This window comes from Gallinula chloropus (genome assembly GCF_964237585.1).
Source record: "Gallinula chloropus genome assembly, chromosome: 3".
In the NCBI taxonomy this organism is placed as follows: Eukaryota; Metazoa; Chordata; class Aves; order Gruiformes; family Rallidae; genus Gallinula; species Gallinula chloropus.
In genome coordinates this window covers 38392802-38414425 of record NC_140087.1, presented here as the reverse complement: position 1 = coordinate 38414425, position 21624 = coordinate 38392802, and the positions used below count along the sequence as shown (strand labels likewise).

At 37.8% G+C, this 21624-nt stretch overlaps 1 protein-coding gene across 1 annotated transcript in view; it reads right to left on the bottom strand.

The window, feature by feature from the left end:
• Positions 1 to 21624, bottom strand: part of AFDN (afadin, adherens junction formation factor) — a 125038-nt gene that overhangs the window by 57769 nt on the left and 45645 nt on the right. Inside the window, exons 7-12 of the mRNA XM_084261833.1 lie at positions 19905 to 20016; positions 19322 to 19489; positions 11567 to 11661; positions 10573 to 10835; positions 8460 to 8529; positions 6160 to 6278 (exon numbers count right to left, since the gene is read on the bottom strand). Coding sequence (XP_084117959.1) covers positions 6160 to 6278; positions 8460 to 8529; positions 10573 to 10835; positions 11567 to 11661; positions 19322 to 19489; positions 19905 to 20016 — 827 coding nt within the window. The remainder of the gene's footprint in view (positions 1 to 6159; positions 6279 to 8459; positions 8530 to 10572; positions 10836 to 11566; positions 11662 to 19321; positions 19490 to 19904; positions 20017 to 21624) is intronic.

Below are 21624 nucleotides of genomic sequence, written 5' to 3'. Positions count from 1 at the left end.
AAGCTGTGTTACAACAAACATACCTCGCTATCTTTTCTGTCCTCAAAACTAAAGAGAACTCTGGCAACTTATTTGTCCTGTTCTGGTAAGGAGAAAAAGGAGGTAAAGATCTAGCCCTTATCCTCACCTGCCTCTTGGAACAGCAGCAATTCCACAAGCCCCAGAATTATGTCCTCACATAAACTCAATGCATCAGAGAATTCAGAGGAGAAAAATTACCAGAAAGCTGATTTTTTTTCCTGGCGTCTACAAGAGGTTAAGCACCTATTTCCTTCTATCTTTGAGCAACTGAGCTGTTCTCTGTAGTTTGGCACCTATTTTTAGGAAACATGTAAAAACTTAACAACATCTGCGCACAAAAGCCATTTTTAACCACATGTAACAGAAGCAGAACAGGTAGCTTTCTACTTTTCCCCAGCAACTTTGACAGACAAAGGAATGAACGCAATATGAATAGGTAAGCCTCATTCTCCTGAGCAATTTTAGTTATGGCACAAAGCAGAGATTCAGGACACTGAAGGCCTTTATTTGGCTATCTCCTCCTATACTAAAAATCCACAAGGTAACTCTGAAAGCTGGTGTCAAAAGATTAAAAGCTAAATTTTAGCATATTCAATCAAAAAACTATGGATAACTTTGCAGTTTGGTGCTCTGCTTTTTAAACTTGCAAAAACTTAAACCAACAGAGAACTCAGTTAAGCCATCTAGATAAGGCCTTTTTATTAAAAAAAAGTTCAGCAATATGATGTTCTGGGGATCCGAAAGTTTAGGAACAGCAGGCACAAGCAGGGCTGTACACACACAAATTTCTGCCAGTTCACTTCTATCTCAAACATGCTCTCTTTATGAGGAGCACTCAGCAGGGTGTGCAAATTGTAGTGTTTCCTCTGGTTTTATTGCCGTACGTGTAAGATAAACTAATTTCTCACTACCTTCATGCTGTCAAAAGTGCATTGTCTTTACTGAGAACTTAATTACTTCTGTAGAAGAATAACTAATACTCACACAGCATTATCAAAACAGAACTACAGCGACAGTTCCAGAGACATTTTTAATCTGTCGTTATAGGAATTGTACTAGGACAAAGCAACGTTTCAATAAGATTTCAGCTGACAATTTGTTTCCTTTTCTCCACAACAAACAGACTGTGTTCCCTTCCAGCACAAAGGAAGGAACAGGAATTGCTCTCTTCCCTCTGATGGGAGAGAAAGTGGCACGAGAGATGAGATTATATGGATTAGCGTGAGATTGCTTACAGAACTTCGGAAAGCCACTTCAAGACAGGAATGAACATGAAGTAGGAAGAGGAAAGACTTCTTTAAAAGATGTTAATTTAGTTTTACCTGTAAATTAGTTCCCAAGTAACAGATGCAGCAGGTAAATTATTTTAGCTACCTTAATATGCTTCCTTCAACTAATGCACCATTTTCTACCTTCCCTAAACACACACAAGAAATACTCTCTAATTGAGCTTTGCAAATTGGAAATTTAAGTAAAAATAACTCTGTGTGCTTCTGATAATATAGAAACTAGCCAACCAGCTTTGTTACTGGGTACCTTTTAAATACATATTGTCTTTGTCCTATTACTTTTCTGGAAAAATCCTCTCTGCGGTGATGAAATAGAGATCTGAGCTAAACCAGTCTGCAAGTCTAGTTAGTCTAGGAAGGTCATAAAATATTAAGGGATGCCTCCTCTCTAAGTATAGTGCCAGGTAATATTACACTTTAAAATCCCATTAAAAAACAGTAATATATTCTCCAGATATTTCTGCATTCTCCTAGATTAATTGTCTGTGATAAAATATGTTTAAAAAAACCAAGCAACAACAACCACCAAACAATAAACCCTCTGTCCTCACGTGGTTGTTTCAGCCAAGCATACTAGCTATGTATAAACTATTTAAGGCACATTAAAATTAGGTATCAGGTAAGTGTCTGTCATTCCATTAACACCACTTTTACATTGGTATTCTCACTTCCAACCAAACACATTTTTTTTAAGAACTCCTGAAAGGTATCTAAGAGGAAAAAAAGAAAAAAAAAGAGATTTTTTTCTTTTTTATTACATGATTGCTCATGGTAAATTAAGTCAGTTACCTAACGAGGATGTATAACCATCATCCTGAACTGAATAGCCATCATCATCTATTTCACAGAATCACATTTCAATCAGAACAACCATACCACATAAGTGAATTGGAGTTAGGCTCTTAAGATTTCAATTATTTTTTCCAAGAGACAAAAAAACAAGGCAGCCAAGTTCTGATCTTAAGTCTTCAACCCTGTTCAATGGATGACTGGAACAAAATCTTATTTTCCTTATTATTCACCTTTGAGCAGCAGTAAAAAGAACAGACAAGGGCACTTAGTACAGAGATGCACTAATTGTACAGTATCAAGTGCCTGGAGCTGCTTAGTGAAGATTCTTTGGTTTCTCAGACTGACATTGTTATTTCATTCCACGATCACTATCCTTAGAGCTCACAAAACAAGACTGGAGTATCTCAGAGGAAGGTGAAGTAAAGATCCACAAAATACATCCACAAAGGGCAGAAATTCAGTTTGAGCAACTCATTGTCTGGCATTTCCTAACTTTACAGTCAGGGTTTGCCAATTTGTAAGTCTCAACACAGTGGATGTAGCTGAGAAAAAGCATGTATTTAGATAAATAAATCTCTATGTAATTGCACAACACATACCACACACATATAAAATATAGTCAGAAATAAAATACCAATGTCAATGCCAGTGATCAAAAAATAGACCTCTGCTGTCTTTGCTGCTGCAAATCTTAAGTGTAACTTGTATGCCTCTGAATACGTTTTCGGCACACAGGTACCAAGGTGAAAACACCCCTGCCTACAGTAACAGCAAGACTAGTATTTGTCTGCTTTTCAGAAGGAATTGTTAAAAATAACCCAACAAAATAAAGCCAAGATGCAGCTCACAGATGGTTCTGTATTTTTAAATATGTAACTATAGCTCACGATAATCCTCTTTATACCAAGTGCTCTTGCAGAAAAGCAGAAATACAGAAATGCTGTAATCTTCATACACACACACACACGTACAGCTAGAACTCACAAAAGCTATACAGAGTTGCCAAATTTTGTTGGTATTTTATGAAAGAAAGTTACAGTTACAACACTAATAATTCAAGAATGAGGAGTTAAATCTTCAGCAACCTTAATAAAAACAGTCCTGCAAAAGACTCTTAAGATGCCCCGGCACTCTAACAAGAGAGTGCAGGGCAGAACTGAGCTGTATTCTACTGTAGCTTCACTGAAAGCATTAAAAATGTCTTTGCTATAAAACACTTGTACATCAGGAATTCAGTTCAGCTAGAAGCAGTTTTCTCTCTTCCTTTTTCTCCTACCAATCAGATTTCAGACCTCTTGTTTTCTGAATAGTAAATAAATCCCCCTACAGACGTAAGAAAAAATTCACACTTGAAGCTTTACAACTGGAATCGCTGCACTTTTTAACCCTGCAACACATCTCCCTTATCTTTCACCCAGTTATCATAGCAGTTTATCTACATTTAAAAGCTGATTTGTGTAGCTATTCAATCTTGCATTTTTCCCAGGATTTGAAGAAATTCTTTTCACAGAATCACTGAGGTGTGAAGGGACCTCTGGAGATCACCTGACCCAATTTCCCTACTCAAAATGGGGTCAACCTGAGCAAGTTGCTCACGACCTTGTCCAGTCAGTTTTAAGTGTATTCAAGGATGGAGACTCTACACCCTCCCTGGGAATCTGTTCCAATCATTTACACACATTGGTAAGAGCCATCCTGACCATTCTTTTCTTCAGGCTACTGAATTCCAACTCTAGGTACCTGGCCATTCTTTCCATAAATATGTTCTTTTTATCAGAACTGACGAAAACAATGGACTCCAGGAAATAAAAAAAACAACCAACAATCACATAGAAACCCAAGTTGAAAGAGACCTCTAGAGATCATATGCTCCAAACTTCCATTGATATCAGGGTTTTATCCAGGGTTATCTAGAGCCTTATCAAGCCAGATTTTTAAAATTTCCAGTGAGGGAGATTCTACCAGTTCTCTGGGCAACACATCCCAGTGTTCACTTGGTCTTGGAGAAGATTTTTCCACTCACACTCCCTACTGCAAGTTTTCCCCTGAAACAATTCCTGCTCATTCCCTCTTCACCTCTTGACCAGCACTCTTGTGATCTAAGCAACTCCATCTGTAACTTCCCTTTTAAAGTATTGGAAGATCATGTTTAGATCCACACTGGGCCACCTTCTCCCTAGACTGAAAAAACCCAATCTCTTCAACCTTTCTTCATGCATTGAGCTCTTTAATCCTCTAATTATCCTGGTGGAGATTACCCTTCTAAGGACTGTTGCCAGTTTTGCAGTCTCTCTTGAACTGGGAGCACCACAACTGGACATGGTATTCCAGGTGGGGCCTAACAAAAGCCAAGTAAAGTGGGATAACCACATCTCGATCTGTTGGCTGTGTTCTTGCTAATGCTGACAAGACACAGTTTGCCTTTGCTGCTGCAAGGATACACTGCTGATTCATGTTTAACTTGCTGTACACCAGAACCTCAGGTTCTTTACAGCACAGCTACAATCCAAACCAAACTTCAGCCTACATTGCTTTTGGTGTTTTCTGTCTCCTGTTCAGGACTTCACAATTACTGTTGTTAAGCTTCAGGCAATTCTTGTTGCATAGGCGTCTCTGGACTGTGGCTCTTCATGGCTTGTTTGCTGACCACCAAATTCGGTATCACTGAAGATACATTGAGTTCTGTCACACAGATGGTTTATGTAGTTACTGAGTAGTATCAGATCCCGTACTGATCTTGAGAAACTCAACTCGTGACCAGCTGCCAAGTCCAACATTAACCAACACCATTTCAGCCTGGCAGTTTAGTCAGTTTTTCACCCATTTTGTGGTCCACTGATCCAGACTACATCTCATCAACAAGGATGTTCAGGGAGACTATGCCAAGGTCTTGCTAGAATCAGGCAGATGTACAGAAGTCTGCCCTCATTAACTACGTCTTCCATGATGAAATGACTTACAATCAAGACGGTCGATAGTAAATCCATGCTGTCTTTCTTAAACTGCTTTCTTGAAATACAAGTGCTTTGAAATAACCTCTATGAGGCCTTGGTCTACAATATTCCCAAGGGCTGAGTTAATGCTGAGTGGTCTGTATTTTCTGGATCTTCCACTTGGATCTTCTCTGTAGATAGGTGTAGCGTTTGCCCTTTTCCAGTCGTTCAGTACATGTGATATCCACCACCTTTCAAAGATGAGAGTGGCTTTGCAAGGATGTCAACCAACAACTCTCAGTATCTTTGGATGCATCCCGTTAGGTCTTCTCTAATGATGCAAAGTAGAGACTATTTTTGAAACACTGCTAATATTGAAAGATGTTGCCTAACAAGGATTTGAGTCCAACTGGATGGTCACAAACCAAATTTGAACACATTATTACCAATATATAGAGACTGAATTGCGTGATTTGAAGCCAGCACTTTTCACTAAGGCTCTGGAAACTGAACATGCAGGGCATGGAAAGTGTTATTCTGTACCCCAAGAAAGAGCCCATAAATAAAATCAGACAGCATTTATCTACCTCTTAACAGCCAATATATCCTAAAAGCAAAAATTAAGAAGGAGGTGTTACATGTTACAAAATTTACAAGTTACATAACTATACAGCACAAATATCCAGAGGTAGCTAAAATTCTTGCACACAAGACTTGCCAAAGCTATTGTAGAAATACGAATTTCTGGTTATTTCCCTTTCCAGGGTAAATCACAGCATCTTGTCACTGACAAATGAAGATTTCAAATAATTGTATCTCTGTTATTACAGGCATTTAATATGACATGCTTAACCACAGATCAACCACGGTGTAATGTGACTATCAGCTTGGCTTTCCAAAAAAAAAAAAAAAAAAAGAAAGAGTCATTATTTTTGGTATTATTTCAAGTTATTTTGCTTTGGTTGTTGATCCTGGATTTTATTTGGAATGAGATCTCAAAGGAAATCTCATTTTTCATGGGGAAAATCAAGTAGCAAAAAATATTTCAACAGACTGCTCAATCCATCAGAAAAACGCATCCACCTTTTTCCAGTATGAGAAGCAATGGGATACAGGTTTCCTACCTGCTTTCCTGTCTGCGGTAATCTTGCTGCTGTTCTATTCTAATCATCGGCTTCACCATTCCTCGTTCGGCTGTGCTGGATGCTGATGATGTCCTGTCACCATCAAGCCTGCTGGTGCTCTAATTCAAAACAGTGGGATAGGTGCTTAGCATGCAAACACTGGATTACCCAGTATTTGTGCTTGGCACTATTAAAATCAAGTGTCAATTTGAGGCTTGAAAAGAGATGGGAAAACAGAAGAGTACAGCAGTACAGCACAGAATCCAGCAGCTCAGCAGGTGTCTTCACCACAACGAAGCATGGAAGAGCACGCTTGCAATTCAGAAGATGACAATGGCCAGCTGGCAGCAGCTATTTGTTAATGTATTGCAAGAATATATAATGAAAATTGCAAACGTATTTAAAAGCTGCACAGCTATCAATACAAAGTAAGAATGAATTGTTAACGGAAACTTCAGCTAAGAGGCAAAGTTAAATGTATTAACAGATTTTAACTACAGTCCCCTACTCTGTTCTGCAACAGCTCCAAATGTGTATATTATTGATCCATGCTGTAATTTATCCTATTCTTAGGGAAGGTCTGATCTGATAGACAGCACATAATTTTCCAAGACAAAGAGTGGCAATTCAAACTCAGTGATTTATTTTTTTTCTATGTACAATTTAATTTGTTTTCTTTCAGTGTCACAAGCTCCTTAACAGGAAGCTTTGAAGTTATGATTTCCAATTACATCAAACCCTATCAGGAAGGGGAAAACCATGCTGTTTTAAGCAGCAAAACACATAGTAATTATCTTTTCACTATAAACAGTTGAAAACAAAACATCAGTAAAATATGAAGTGTTTCCACACTTCCAAAGAAATTTCTAGGACTAAATAATTTGCTTTGACACAAGAAAACATAACAAAAAGTGCATCTCAAAACAAGCAACTCATGGATTGGCATGTCAGTACTGAAAAAAATATTTTGCTCAAGCTCTTTTCATCATCGGGTCTCAGGAGAGCTTTCATCAGTTATTGCTAGTCCTCTTCCAAATAGAAAAGCAGACTCATTAAGAACAACTGCTAGAAAACAATTGATTCACCAGTGATTTAACAAGATGTCATGTACATTTTTAAACAGTACAGCAAAAAAAAAAAAAATTGTGTTTTCCCCAACCTTCCCTAGGTCCACTAAAAGCATTTTTCTAATGAGTCTGAAAAGACCATGGGATATTTATATATGATGTCAGACACTCAAATTCTGAGCAATTTAGCAATTTTGAGGCATTTTGATAGGGTTTTTTATTCCCTTCCAAAATGTCACTAAATAAATTCTTATCAGAGGCAAAGAGTGCATCCAAGATAAATGAAAGCACTGTCACAAAGCTATAATTAATTCAGTTTTCCTCATTTCTAAGTTGTGACAAGAAAAAAGTCAAGACTAACAAATATATTCACAAGCTATCAGAGGGGTATTAATACCTACGCCACCACACCAGTATCACTGAAATTTGAGTATTTCAAATCAATAATAGTAGTAATAAAACACATAGAAAAATGCATTTATGGGAGGACTACTACATTTCATACTGCTGAATTAATTCATTCTCTCATTTCATCTGAGGCACGTGATCACAGCAGTAAAAGGCATTAACCACTGTGTCATTTTACTTTATGTTGTCATTTTACTGCTCTTGGAAAATGCAACTCGGGCACAGAATTTATTAACAGAAAGCACAGAAAGCAAGCAAGAAGAGATTATCACCTCATAAAACGTTTATAACTCATTGCAGAGACAGTTTGTTTAGTCAGTGTGCATACAGGAGCTTTACTGAAGTCAAAAGTCACATCCATTAAATTTTAAAAGCCTAGTTAAATTACAATTGAACCGCCTTTCACATTTTATATAAAATGTTTATTAACCTGATCGCAGATGACAATAGTCATATGCTACATACATGAGATAAAGATGTATCACTTCTAATATGAATCTTTCTCTACCTGCACGTAATCTGCCTTCAATAGGGCTGTCAGCAGAGAAACTATTCCATGCTTCAGGAATTTTCCTTTATAAAAAAGGTTACTATTTTTGGCACCGAATGCATGCCAGATGCCAACAAAAACTTAAACAAAACAGCTTTGTGGGAAAAAAAAAATTCTGCTAAATAATAATGCACATGGTACCCAAGCCCAAGCATAAAGGAAAGGGCTGGGGATGAACTGGCCACACTTGACGAAATACAACCGATGCTGTAGTTTGGAACTAACTTACACATGATTTTTTATTACTTATTGTTACTTTAGTCATAGTAAGATACCTTGCTTGCTGGTAATGCTGTTCCACTGTGAACATCTCCCTCCAGATCAAATGTGGTTTCCTGAACAGCTCTAAAAGCAAGATAACATTTCAAGTACTTTTTAGAAATTATTTTAAATGTTTAACAAGCAAGGAACAGAGTAGATAAAATTAGTAAACTAAAATTCAAGAGGTATCCCAGGAGCCCGGTTAATATTTGCTTTTTAAACCATACCAATTCTTTATATAAAACCACTACAAATATTTATATAGGTAAATTCCTTTAGAAAAACAGATTCTTAGTTACTTTTTTTTTCCCAGTAAAGTGAGAAAATATAAATGCACATAAATATTACTGTGTCCACTTCTGGGCTCCCCAGTTCAAGACAGACAGGGAACTACTGGAGAGAGTCCAGTGGAGGACAAAGAGATAAGGCGACTCTAATATCTCCTGTATGAGGAAAGACAGAGAGCTGGGTCTGTTTAGCCTGAAGAGAAGACCAAGAGGGGACCTCATCAACATTTATAAATATCTAAAGGGTGGGTGTCCAAAGTATGCAGCCAGACTCTTCTCAAATGGTGCCCAGAGACAGGACAAGGGGCAATGGGCACACAATGGAACACAGGCAGTTGCACCTGAACATGAAGAAAAACTTCTTCACTGTGAGGGTGACAGAGCACTGGGACAGGCTGTCCAGAGAGGCTGTGGAGTCTCCTTCTCCAGAGACAGTCCAGGACCTGCCTGGGCACAATCATGTGCCACCTGCTCTAAGCGATCCTGCTTTAGCAGGAGTTTTGGACAAGATGATCTCCAGAGGTCCCTTCTACCCCCCGCCATCCTGCAATTCTGTGATACATAAAATCACAAAAATATCTTCAACGTATTGTATTTACTATAGTAGAATTGCTACAAATCTTTTGCTCAGTTCTCCATTAATAAATGTATAACAATCTTGATAATGTACATCATTCATATATCATACTAAGGCATTTTATTATCTACTTATTCTAAAGATTTAGAAAAGGCAGTATCCCCTTGCCAGAGATTTTGCTGTCCAGATAAAGCTCTCCAGCAGTGGAGTGCTTTGCAGTTGGCTGTGTAAACCTGAGAGCGCATTTGTTTATTGATCTGCAGCCTAGATGTAGCACAAACTCAGGATTGAAGCAGAAATGTTACAGCAAAGGTAAATGGCTGGAGGTCTTCCTCAAGACAGATCCTACAACAACCACACAGCGTACTTCCATGTTAAAATAAAATGGAGAAAATAATAATGGTTAAAGTATACATCTATATTAACTCAGCAGATAAGCCAGAAGCGCCTCTTTGCTTAGGTGTCTTTCTCTCATTCATTCCTGAGCCAATTTGTTTCTTTTCTAAACCACAGTATACTGCACTAGTAGCCTCAATTGGACAAAGAAAGGATGACTATACAATGCTATTTCTCTTCCATGTCATACAGTCTGATTTCAAGACTGTTTCTCCTGAGTATTTCTATAGCCACTAAACAGAATACCTGAGCCCTGTACAAGTTATGAAATCTATAATCAGTATTTTTATCACGTACTTATAAAAAATACAAATAATCAGAGAAACAACAGGATGGAATTCTGGACTGTCAGTGCTCACAACACAAGAACTAGAAGATAAGTAAATCACACTGTAAAAAGTGGTCGCTATATTGAGACATTCCTACCTTGGCAGTCTCATTATATTGTTGTTACTGAACTTCGAAATCCTTCTAATGGCATTTTAAAAGTCACTACCAGAGATAAAACAAAACCTAGGTTCTCTGAAAATGCTCAACAAATATTTTACTTTTCCTGAAGGTTGAACGAACTTTGAAATATATTAATATATGGGTTTTCCACTGTTTTTTACCACAAAAATGAGCATCAGGAAAACTTGTCTGAGCACTTAACAATGAAAGAGACACTTGCTAATCCTAAAGAAAATCACAAGGTGGAGCTCAAGTATTAAAATAGTTATTATATATTTAACACTTAAAAGCAGCTACTCAGAAAACACATTAAGTCACACTCTAATCACAGACCACTTTTAACGGTCTCATTCTCCTTTTTTTTTTCCCCAAGGTTCTGCCCTCCACCTCAGAGGGAAGAACGTAAGTTTTACTCACCCAGTTTTGTGTCTTGGACCTTTGACCATAAGACTTGAATCAACAGGTCTTTTAGCAATAATATGGTCCTGAGTGGGATCCACAAACTTAAATACATGAGATGACCCAAACTGAACCTTCATTCCACTTTGCAGCATAGTGGTTTCCGAAATACGCTGACCTTCCACATAGGTTTCAGCATCGATGCTTCTTGGGGTTACAGTAACAACTCCATCCATATTAGTGAGGTCACAGTGATGAGGCTGAATTCCTGGACCGAAAAGCTGGAAATGGAATTAGTTAACACGGAATAAATTAAATTATCTAACAGCAAAAGTTAATAAAAAACATTGAGTAGCAGCTTGCCTTATTTACAGACTTGTAACTTTTACTTGCTTATAAACTTAACACAGATGAGAGGTACTAAAATCAGATGAGTTTCACTTCAATTCTTCTTGCAAAAGAGGTAATAAAACACACATGTAACTAAAATGTGCAGCAGAAATCCCTTAATGAAAAGTTTCTCACTTCTTTGCTGAGATGCTGCTGAGAACTATCTTATTCCAATTGCTGTTTTGATGTGAAATCGTACAATGCAAGTATTTACAAGTCAACTAACTGCACTGATGTAGACCCAGGGTGCTGTAAGAGACTCACAAGCACGAACTTCATGCAGCTGTGCTTGGTTTATGCGCTGAAGAAATCCTACTGCAAAGGGGTTGAGACTAGGGCTTGGGAGCCATTAAGCAGTTACAGTAACACTGATACGTACCATTTGATCCAGTGACGAAAAAGAACACCCCATTTTAAATAATGAAACCCTTAAGCTTCCTCTTCAAGCAAAGGGGAGAAATAATAAATCAGAGAGTTATGCTCATTAACGTAAAATTGCAGCGACATTTTACCCTTCTATCTTGGAACTGCGTTCACAGTGTATTTTACTGGGTTCCACAATTACACATGACTGACCAGAGATGGGATCAGTTCTGTCACCTGAGTCTGCATTTTTCCATACCTGAATGGAATTGTCATCAAATTTTTCGGTTCCGACTTCAGTGACACTTAATTGTAGGCGATAGAGCTTTGGCTTATCTCTGGAGTCAGAGCCATCTGTACAGCAAGTGACAAATATTAATTAGCATGTTACTAAAGGTCAAATACTCATGCAATTTAGTTCAGAGAAGCAATGTTCACCAAAAAAAACCCAACCTGACATTCTTTCAAGATTTGTTTGGAACTCAGTTGTTCATTGGAGTATAAAAAAATTGAAAGTACGGAGAGCCCACTCAAGAGAGCAGCTGTCTTCTAATGTTTGGTTCTTTGCACTCCTAGAGAATTACTATTCTGAAGATATTTTGAAAAAGTTTATCTATTTCCTTAGTAGTTTAAGCAATACAGTTGATGCCAGTCCAAGATTTTATATGGGTATACCAACATGGGTTTAAAGGGTTTAGAAAATTAGGTATCTGCACATCTCTGTAATAATAGTATTTATCCGTCTTACCAAAAGTACAATTACCAGCAGTGTCTACAGTCATGTGGCCAATATGCCATACTGTTTCCTAGTCATACAGTACTGAAATAGGGCGATATGAGAAGAGAACGTTACAAAGCTGTTTATCTGTGACAGCTTTAGTCTCTATATACATGACTGTAATACTTCTGACCTTATTGTCCCATTGACCTATATTTTCACCTCGCACAAAATGAGGTCAAAAATAAGAGTCCATCTTCTTCCTCGCCCCAGAAGAACGTATTGTCCAACCAGACACACTGGATGCAGCACAGAATTTAGCCACCACTGCCTTTAGAGGCTAACACAGATGGGTTTTGGCACACATGTAAGTACTCCAGACTTCCTAGAAAATATTACAACTATAAATATTATCAGATACTGAATGAGTATCATAACTTCTGACTTCTCTAATGTTTCTTCCAGAGAAAAAAGGGAGGCTGCAAGACAAAGAATGGCTTACCCGTGGGTATGATCAATGATTTCAAGTCATCTCCAAAAATCATTAGAGAACATTATTAAAGCCATAACACATACAGTGACACTGTCTTCAGCAGGATACTATACCATCCTCAAATTTTAAATGAAAGTCAATAGAACAGAACCTCCATAAATCCAATTGTAAACTCCCAGAATTACTACTAGGATCTGTTTAAAGTCAGAACGCAAGCCATTTATAACCATGACATTTCATTTAGTCTATGAGGTCAATCCTTCAGTGAACAGTATTTCAAGGAAACTTAACTGTTAAGACTGATACTAGCAGTTTTATGGTATTTTGACATGGGGAAAAGTAAAACAGGTGCTCCAAGTAGTAAGTTTCTTCTGGGGGTGTCGTCTTTATGTCCCAATATCATCACATGAGGCAGAGATAGTCTATAGACTAGTACTATAAACACCAAAGTGCTAATACTACAGTAATACCCAATTATTGGATGTATTTAGAATCACTATTATAATAGTAGCATGTCATCCATCACAAAAGAAGTATTAACTGTAAGAGCGCCCAGTCCTCTAAACATTTCTTCATGTACAGGGAAAGGATAAGCCTTTAATTAAATCCCAGTATTTAAGTCTTACAAGCATGCATCTAATATCACTATACACTAAAAAAAGGTAATGTTAATAGAGTATCTTCGACAATTTAAATTGTGTGCAGTTTTTAATACTTAACAACACTAATCAAAAATTGCATGGCTGCATCTTCACTGTCACCAAATGCAGACACGTAATATGTTACTGAATACATGTGGCCAAACAGTTCTCCAAATTGTTGTTATTATGTCTGCCCACTATTTACACATCAAAACCTAGAGTTGCTCCTTCATTTGTTTATTTATGAATCCAAAAGTCAAACATTTCCTCCTCCTACCCACATCCCAGTTTGGTAAAACTGACACCCAAAAGATACCAGATACAGTTTGGAGGCAAGGATCTTTGTTCAACATGCAAAACTACTGGAATTTCAAAAGCCAGTGGCACAGAAGTCAGGGCTGATTATCGATATAGGGCTTTTGTTCTTAATTTCTTATGGCACTTTCTCCTAAGTCCTTTATAAACTGATTAGAGAATGGGCTCTATGGTCTAGTGCTTGTTTAAAATAGCTTCTGGATCTCATTCCTGAGTTCAGCACTTGTGAATAATCAATCCATACCAAGTTCCTGCTAGTGTTCACCTCACACCACCGTGTAACTCCAGTAGAGACACAGGTCATGTAAAATGTGCTTTCACATAAGAAATTTATTTTAGTATCGCAGTGCTTCTGCTGAGGCAAATTAAAGACTGTTTTGTTTCTCTGGAGTATCTAATGTAACAAGAAAAAACTTACTTTAAAGCCACAGCACTAGATGCAAACACTTTTTTTTTTCTTCCCAGGAAAATGAAAAATATTCAAAGAGTTACTGAAAGTTTTTTGGAGCACACATGTAATCATCCATCAGTAACAGCCAATTTCTACAGGTAAAGGTATCTTAATCTTGAAGAGAGTAAGCATGAATTCTAGAAAGGATGAAAGGTCTTTTTGTTGTAGGGGAAGGATGCAGGAGGGAAGGAAGGTTGCATTATACTACAGTGCAAAGCCTTCTATTTCCTGTTTTTCAGCAGCTGGAAGCTCACCTAAATATTGTTTGGAACACATTCCTCTTAATTCATGGCAGCAGGATACAGATTCTACCACACCTATGGCAAAGCCCCTGTTCCCCAAACCCTGTTAGTCCAAGAAGGCTGTTCTTAGCCTTTACAGACCAAACTTGAAAGACATCCAATGGTTCAAAAAGATGATGCATATGATTTAAGCCTGGACTTACGGTTCAGAACTGGGGCAGGAAAGAATGTATCTGGGTTTTTTACCTGATACAACAATAATTTTCTTTTGATTCAGAAATTTTAAGAGTCAGAGTTCTTAGAAAGGTGGGCTTTAATAAACAATACAGAAGAACCAGCAAGAGGCATAAAGAAAATTTGAGTTCTATACAAACATGCTCATTTTGTATGTGTGCAAGAGTAAATGTGGGATGGAAGAAAGATGGCCTGCATTCTATTTATGGCATCTATGACCAAGTAACACCAGCAGAGCTCAACAGGTGCAGGAAACATCTAGTTCTGGTGAGTTTTTTAGGCTTAGAAAGTCACATTGGAACATGCCTCCCAGATGTACCTCCAAGACACAAACTGAAGCAGCAAACACTATGATTCAAGAGACATTAGCCACTATTGTAAGCATTAAACTTAATTCTCTCCCTGACAAAACTTTACCCAGTGACATGAGAGTTCAAATAAACTTGATACACTCTGCATCAGAAATAAGTTTCACAATTTTTTTCTCCCATGACAGAAATACATATACAAAGATACATATCCTGTCTATACTGCCTATTGCAGATTGAAAAATTGTATTTCAAGTAGTAGCCCTCAATCAGAAAGCAGACTTTAATCACCAAAGATGAGGCAGGAAACGCTTTTTCAAAATCTCTAAAGCATGTAAATGTACAGTAAAGCCTACTACAGAACACAGTGCAGAGCAAAGAAATGCACAGTACATTACTAGCCACCTATAGTCACTAGCAAAACTGTTCATGTAAAAGTGAAAAGTGGGAATTTCTGTCATGCTAATGTGCAATGCAACAGATTTCATGACTGGGTTTAGGAAGTTACGAGTCAACAATCACATTTCAAATAGTTTTGTTGTGGGCTCTTTGTAATTGTAGTGAAGAGGAGTGAGCAGTCACTGTATGCACAGCAACTCAGTGATTAATAGACCAAAGGTACAATTTGGACCAAAAGAGGCAGACATTGATGTATACTTTAAATGCATTACTTCACCACTAAAAGGTGAACTCTACACCACTTTGGAAATGATAATTTCAATTGATTTTGCTAATCGAGTGCTTGAAACAATGCTGGGAAATCGTATCGATTCAAACTGAGACTAAACCAAGATCAGGTGACAGAAACCAAGTAAGTCCAAAGTTGAACAAAAATATACACACAAGGGACTGCACCTATTGACTTAATTAGTTGCATCCACATTTGAAAAGCAGCAGATTTCCTACACAAATTACTGTCTAAACTCAGTACTCAGGAAGAAGTTTAAGAATTTGGCTGGGCAGATTTAAGTATGTCAAATTCAGGTGATAATTCTGCTATTCAATTTCAGAAAAGATGAGCACTTCTGGCAGAAAAGAGCTGATAAAACAGTAAACATTTATTGGTAGAGGAAGACTAAGTAAGGAATGACACAGACAACAAAGCTCCTCCAAACTAACGTGTGCAAGTGTAACCAAGCACCATACTGCAGTTCTGTTCTCAGTGGTCATCTGGGGAAACCACCCTGGCCAAGGCTTTTGAGCTTCTCCAATCTCCTGCAATTCTTCTCTCCGAGTTATTACACCTTATTCTCCACATCTCCTGTTGCTGTCAATTCTACAGCTCAACATTGCTGTTTTGTGATGGGGCAGGGAGAAAAGCCATACAGTTTTGCCCAACTTTTGTTTATTTTTAATGCGTTGTAATTTTTGGTTCATGCTTGCAGTACAAATCTGAGTGGCTTACAGCCTACAAAATGGCTTTTTATAATTTTTCTCATCTTTTACCTATTATGATTGAAGAACTGAGGTTAATAACATCCCTGAACTCATCAGCAGCTATATTCATAGATAACACAAAAAGTATCATCTATGCAAAGTGCTGCTGTATCCCACTTCTACTACTACCAGACTCATCTCAGTTTATTGCCTTATTTACATGACTCAGAAGACAGAGACAATTGGTGACTGCCCCATTTACAGCCACACGCTGCCGAAGTGCATCCATCCTCTACTGTACCTTACAAAATCTGATCTTCAGCCTACAAAACAGTATTACAACCAGCATCAGCAGCTATCGAGAAGGAGAAAAATGAATGGGACATCCTTCCACTAGCAAACTTAGTGAACCTGTACAATTGCACAGGGCACACAACTGAAGTCTGCCAGGTTCTTCTATAAGAATATAAACAGCCCAGGTTTTGACAGAAGGACCCTTCTGTCTACAGGAGTTATTTCTATATCAGAACCAAGTATCCTGAAATGCTCCGTTCCAAAAAGACGGACTGGACTCTAGAGTACTAAGAGCTCTTTTTCACACTCCAACATACAGATTTAAGAAATTCAAGCTTTCTACTCGATGGTCAGGTGTTCCTACAGAGCTCACCTATGCTTATTAGTTCAGTACACTCTATGGAAATTTTCTGCTCCCTGTACTAATGATGTTAATTAAATGGAAGGCTAAAGTCATCAGAGTTGAGCACTGAAGGCATAAGTTTGAACAGAGTTCTTTAACCACAGTATTATACTCCACAGCCTTGAAAGGGCAAGCAACCCTGACAGATGTATGTATTTTTATAACAGTCTACTAAATAAAGTGAGGAAACAGATGACAAAAAAATGAAGAAAAGGTATTTTGGTAGACATTTCACAATGGAGAAGCAAGTGGCTTTTATCATTCCTGTATATCTGGCCAAAACAGGACAAATCCGCACGTTACTCTAAAGACAATCAAAGATCCATAATAGTTCCCAGGTTATCAATTTCAAAGGCTACAAATAAAAAAAGTGAACAAGACTCTGCTGTCTAATGTCACTAAATGTCTTTCACATACACTGCTAGTATTAAAGAACACCACAAACCACGTAGTATAAATACCAAAGCAACACCACACAGCAGAGCGTGAGGTCACTTTACCAATGGTCTGAGCACTGTTTCATTTAAAAATCACCACAGATTTCATCCACTGCATCAACAAGCACAATTAAGTTCCATGCCTTTTACTCAATTCACTTTTTAACTATGAATTTCACAAGCAGACAGATCAAAAAATATTTTTCTTCCTACCATAGCACTGTTTGTAAAACTGCCCTATGAATTGTAGTAGTTAACCTTAGCTGGAAGGTTGAACTCTTTAGATGATAGCACATGCATGATCTATTTGATGTTTGTTTACAGGTAGAATAATTAGACGGCAGCTGACAAGACAGATAACTACTTCACAGGAGCCGACCCTTGAAATAGGTAAAGATAAGCAAGATAGTCTTTCATTTATCAAAAAGAAACAAAAGATGTACAGCCAGCAACGTTTTTAGTGACTACTGAGAGAACAGTATTAAACATAGCGTTACCTTCGTAAGCGTGATAGTTGTAGTAGGCAAAGTGATTCCTTCTCCCTGGGGTTAGAAACACATGCAGAGGACCCAGGTGAAGGCAGCACCAGCGGGACAGATACCATGCAGAACATGCGGAAGAGGGCAGGAAAAGAAAAGACAGGAAAGGGTGAAACTGTAGTCAATTTATAAGGATGAAGTGTATTAAAACTCAATTTCAATTTTAGGAATTGCATAGACTGTAAAGACATCAGTACTATAAAGCTACTGAATGAAACAATCCTTATTGTTTAGAAAAGCGAAAACAAGCTGTTAGGAGAGAAACATGAACAACAGGTCAGTCCCACAGGCAACCAGAAAAGGCTCAGCACACAGCCCTGCCACCTGTGGCAGCTCTGATTTTTTTCCTCTCTCAGTTAATGGATGTCTTGCTCCACTGCCCAAGCACCATGTTGTAATACTAGAGCAACCAGGCTCCACAAAGAGTTTAAAACACAAGAAAAGTGCTATTAAAAGAACGCAAAATATTAATGTAAAAAAATCAAACCTCATCATATAGAGTACATTATAAAATATGCTTAAGCTAGTTGTGTACTGCCAATTTAATCTGGCACTTTTCAGAGAAAAAAAACAAACAAACCAACAACAAAGACAAAACCCCACCCCACCTCCCAAACAAACCCCCCACCAAATCCCATGCGATTGCACTATGAAACCTTTTGCTTGCAGCTCAAAGTTTTTAAGCACCAATTTCCAAACTTGCTTCCCAAAAGGTAAACAATCAGACTTTCTAATTGTATATTTGCACCCACGTAAGTTATACTAAATAGAAAAGAGAGCTTCAAATAACCAAATCACAACCAAAAAAATGACACCTTAAAATGTGGAGACAATGGAAATTAAGAGTAGAAGCTGTAAACAATCAAGCCCTCTTGGCTGTTCCTAGATCATAAAATTAATTGTAAATTGCAGCGCAGCCCAGGGAGTTGTACTGATGCCAGAATAAAACCCAGCCTTGCTCGTGATTGGAAGGTTTGACACAGACTGAAAAATACTTAGCAAGTAAGTTTGATTTAAATATTCAAGTTCTTTCTTCTAAAAATGTATCTTTCATTTATGACACTGTCAAATATATCTTACTAGGTATACTACAGTCTATTTCTGAATGTAAAACAAACTAAATTTAAACACTGCTTTTCCGGTTCCTCCTCTTCGCCAAACCACAAGTCATCATGTTAAACTATTTTATTATTACTGAGTTTTAATCCCCCAAATCCAGACAAAGTTAAAGATTGAATGATTTTGGTTTTGTTTGTTTGTTTGTTTTTTAAAACCACTAAACTTCATACTCAAATGACACTATGAGAAAAAAAGAGGACTTAATCAAACACTTCTCCCCTTTTTTCACTCCAAACATTTGCCACTAAAATTTCTGATGCAGCACTATGTAGCTCTACCTCTAGATAGTTCCAATTCGGAATCTGACATCAGAAGAACATCCGATGTGACAGTCATTTACACTGCCAGACACTTCCGTGTTTCCAGTGAAAGTCTTATTTTTGGAATATCTAAATGACTATGTAATAATGCAGTTTAGATTAACAGATAACCAGAATTCTTACCTGGGCTTAACTCTACCAGGTAAGGTAGTTTCTCAGGAGGAAGACAAGAGCCGTAGCCAGACCCGTCAACTCTTTCCTTCCCCTTTAATGGCTTTCCATCAGCTATTTTCTTGGATTTCTTTGGGACGTAATCAGGAGGCCGCCTTTTCAACTGAAAGACTAGTATTCCTGAAACACAGTATTTTACATCCTTTGAGTCTCACTGTCAGCAAACAAGCACACATCCAGTATCTATTCATTTTCAAGTGTTACATAGGATTATTTTCATAGGATTTTTTTTACTAAGTTCCTGGCACTTCTTTATGTAGTTATTTTTAAATTAAAACTATTTGAAGTATTAAGAACATACTTCTGCAGAGTGGGTAATTGAGAAACTGAAGGATAAAATTCTATGGTCTGAAGATGTATTACTATAAACACTGCTGAATGGACAGTAAGCTTCTCCAAAAGCACCTAATATTAAAAGTGTCCGAAAACAAAACATTCTAACAAGACATGTTCCCATTTCTTACTTTACAGGGGGTCTACACCATGGCTTTCAACAACCACAACGTAAAAATCTCTTAAAGCTTTTTAGACATACCTTTATCACTAGGCCACTCCCTGAATATCTGTAGTGGACACTCATCATCATCAAGAATAGTTTCTTTAGCACCTTTATCATCGGAGTGCTGAGCACCAGGAGGCAGCATGACCTAGAAAAGAACCATTATCAGTTTTCCAAGCGGTTAGTGGACAAGTAGAACAGATAATTCAGTGGTATTTCTTCAGATTTATTTTTTGTTGTTGTTCATAAGATAAAAGAATAAGAATTTGGTAACTTGAAATGCGTTTTGCTTTCCAAAACATTTTTCAATTCTATTTTGCTACAGTTAAATCACACTTCCCAGAACACCAGATACATTTAAAAACCAAAGGGAAGCATATTACACTGAAGGCAGAAAAAAACATCTTCCAGTTCACTAATTTATTCCATTTTCTCAACAGTCAAGAACAGGGCAGAAGGGGGGAAACCCCAATAAACTACCTGCAGAGATGCCAGTTAAAAAATAAAACAAGTTTCCTTTATTGGCTCACACACTGTAAGTCAGCCTTTCGTTTTGCTAATGCCATTCTACTAATGCAGCATATGCACAAGTATCTTCACATTTACCCAGTCTACACACACGACTGGGGCATTTCACACAATTGCTTTGTGCTGTCTAGCTTTAAGGGAGAACCAAAACTAAGTGTACTTGGGGAGTACAACCACTGACTGTCCATACCTTTTACAGCTGTATCTTTACAAGGCAGAGGGAGAGGGAAACCTCGATTCATGAGTTCTGACTCTAAAGGAGACACGGCCTGTGATTTCATGCACACTTGCATTACTGCTCCCCACAGCAATCAAGCATAAGAAACAATGACAGGCAATGCTACACTGCATGTGTACCTTCTAAGTTAAAGATAGATCTTTCAAAGCTGAATAAAAGAAAAATGAATTAAAATAAGTTTCACTCCTCCTTGTGATCTTAATGTTATTTAAATTATCTTGAACAAACTTCTCAAAATTATTCCCATCTCTGAACTATGACCCAGGCAACTCCTTCTGAACTAATGGAGCTATTGGCTATTGCACCCTCCCCCGGTGCAGCCCACAAGAGGCTTTCCACTCTTATTTGCCACCTCCTCTCCACACCCATTTCGGTGCTAAGTCAGTTCTCACAGACCCACCTCAAACATCCTTTCATCTTCTTCCAAACAGGAAACAAGTACATTTAAGATCAAAAGTATGTAATTGAGTCATTGACCTTTCCCTAAAATATTTTCTATGCAAAACCTGGCTAAACATAGGACTAATTCAATTATCTTTAATTAGATTTTCAAAGAGACAAGATATTCTAAAAGGAGGAAAACATTAAAATGTATACACCGAAGGGAAACAAGACACACATCTCCGCTCAAATCTTATCTCGCCAAACCACTCTTTTCTATTTCACATCTCCAATTTTAAAATCAATTATACCTATGGAATAATTTTGATTAACTAATTAAAGTAACACAGTGTTTCAAGCCTCACTCAGCAAGCAACAGCTTTTAGATTCCAAAGCCCTCGAGACAGAAGGCAACTAACTAGTTACAACACAAGAACTACACGCTACCGCCTGCCTACCAGGGACTGACCAAATACTGGACTGTGGACCAAACCAGCTTGGATCAGCATCTGTACTTTGTGTCGGGCCTGATGGCAGCAAAGAGGAACTAGACAAAGTAAAGAGGTCACAAAAGCGCTAATCTCCTGGTCCCCCAGCCAGTCACCATTC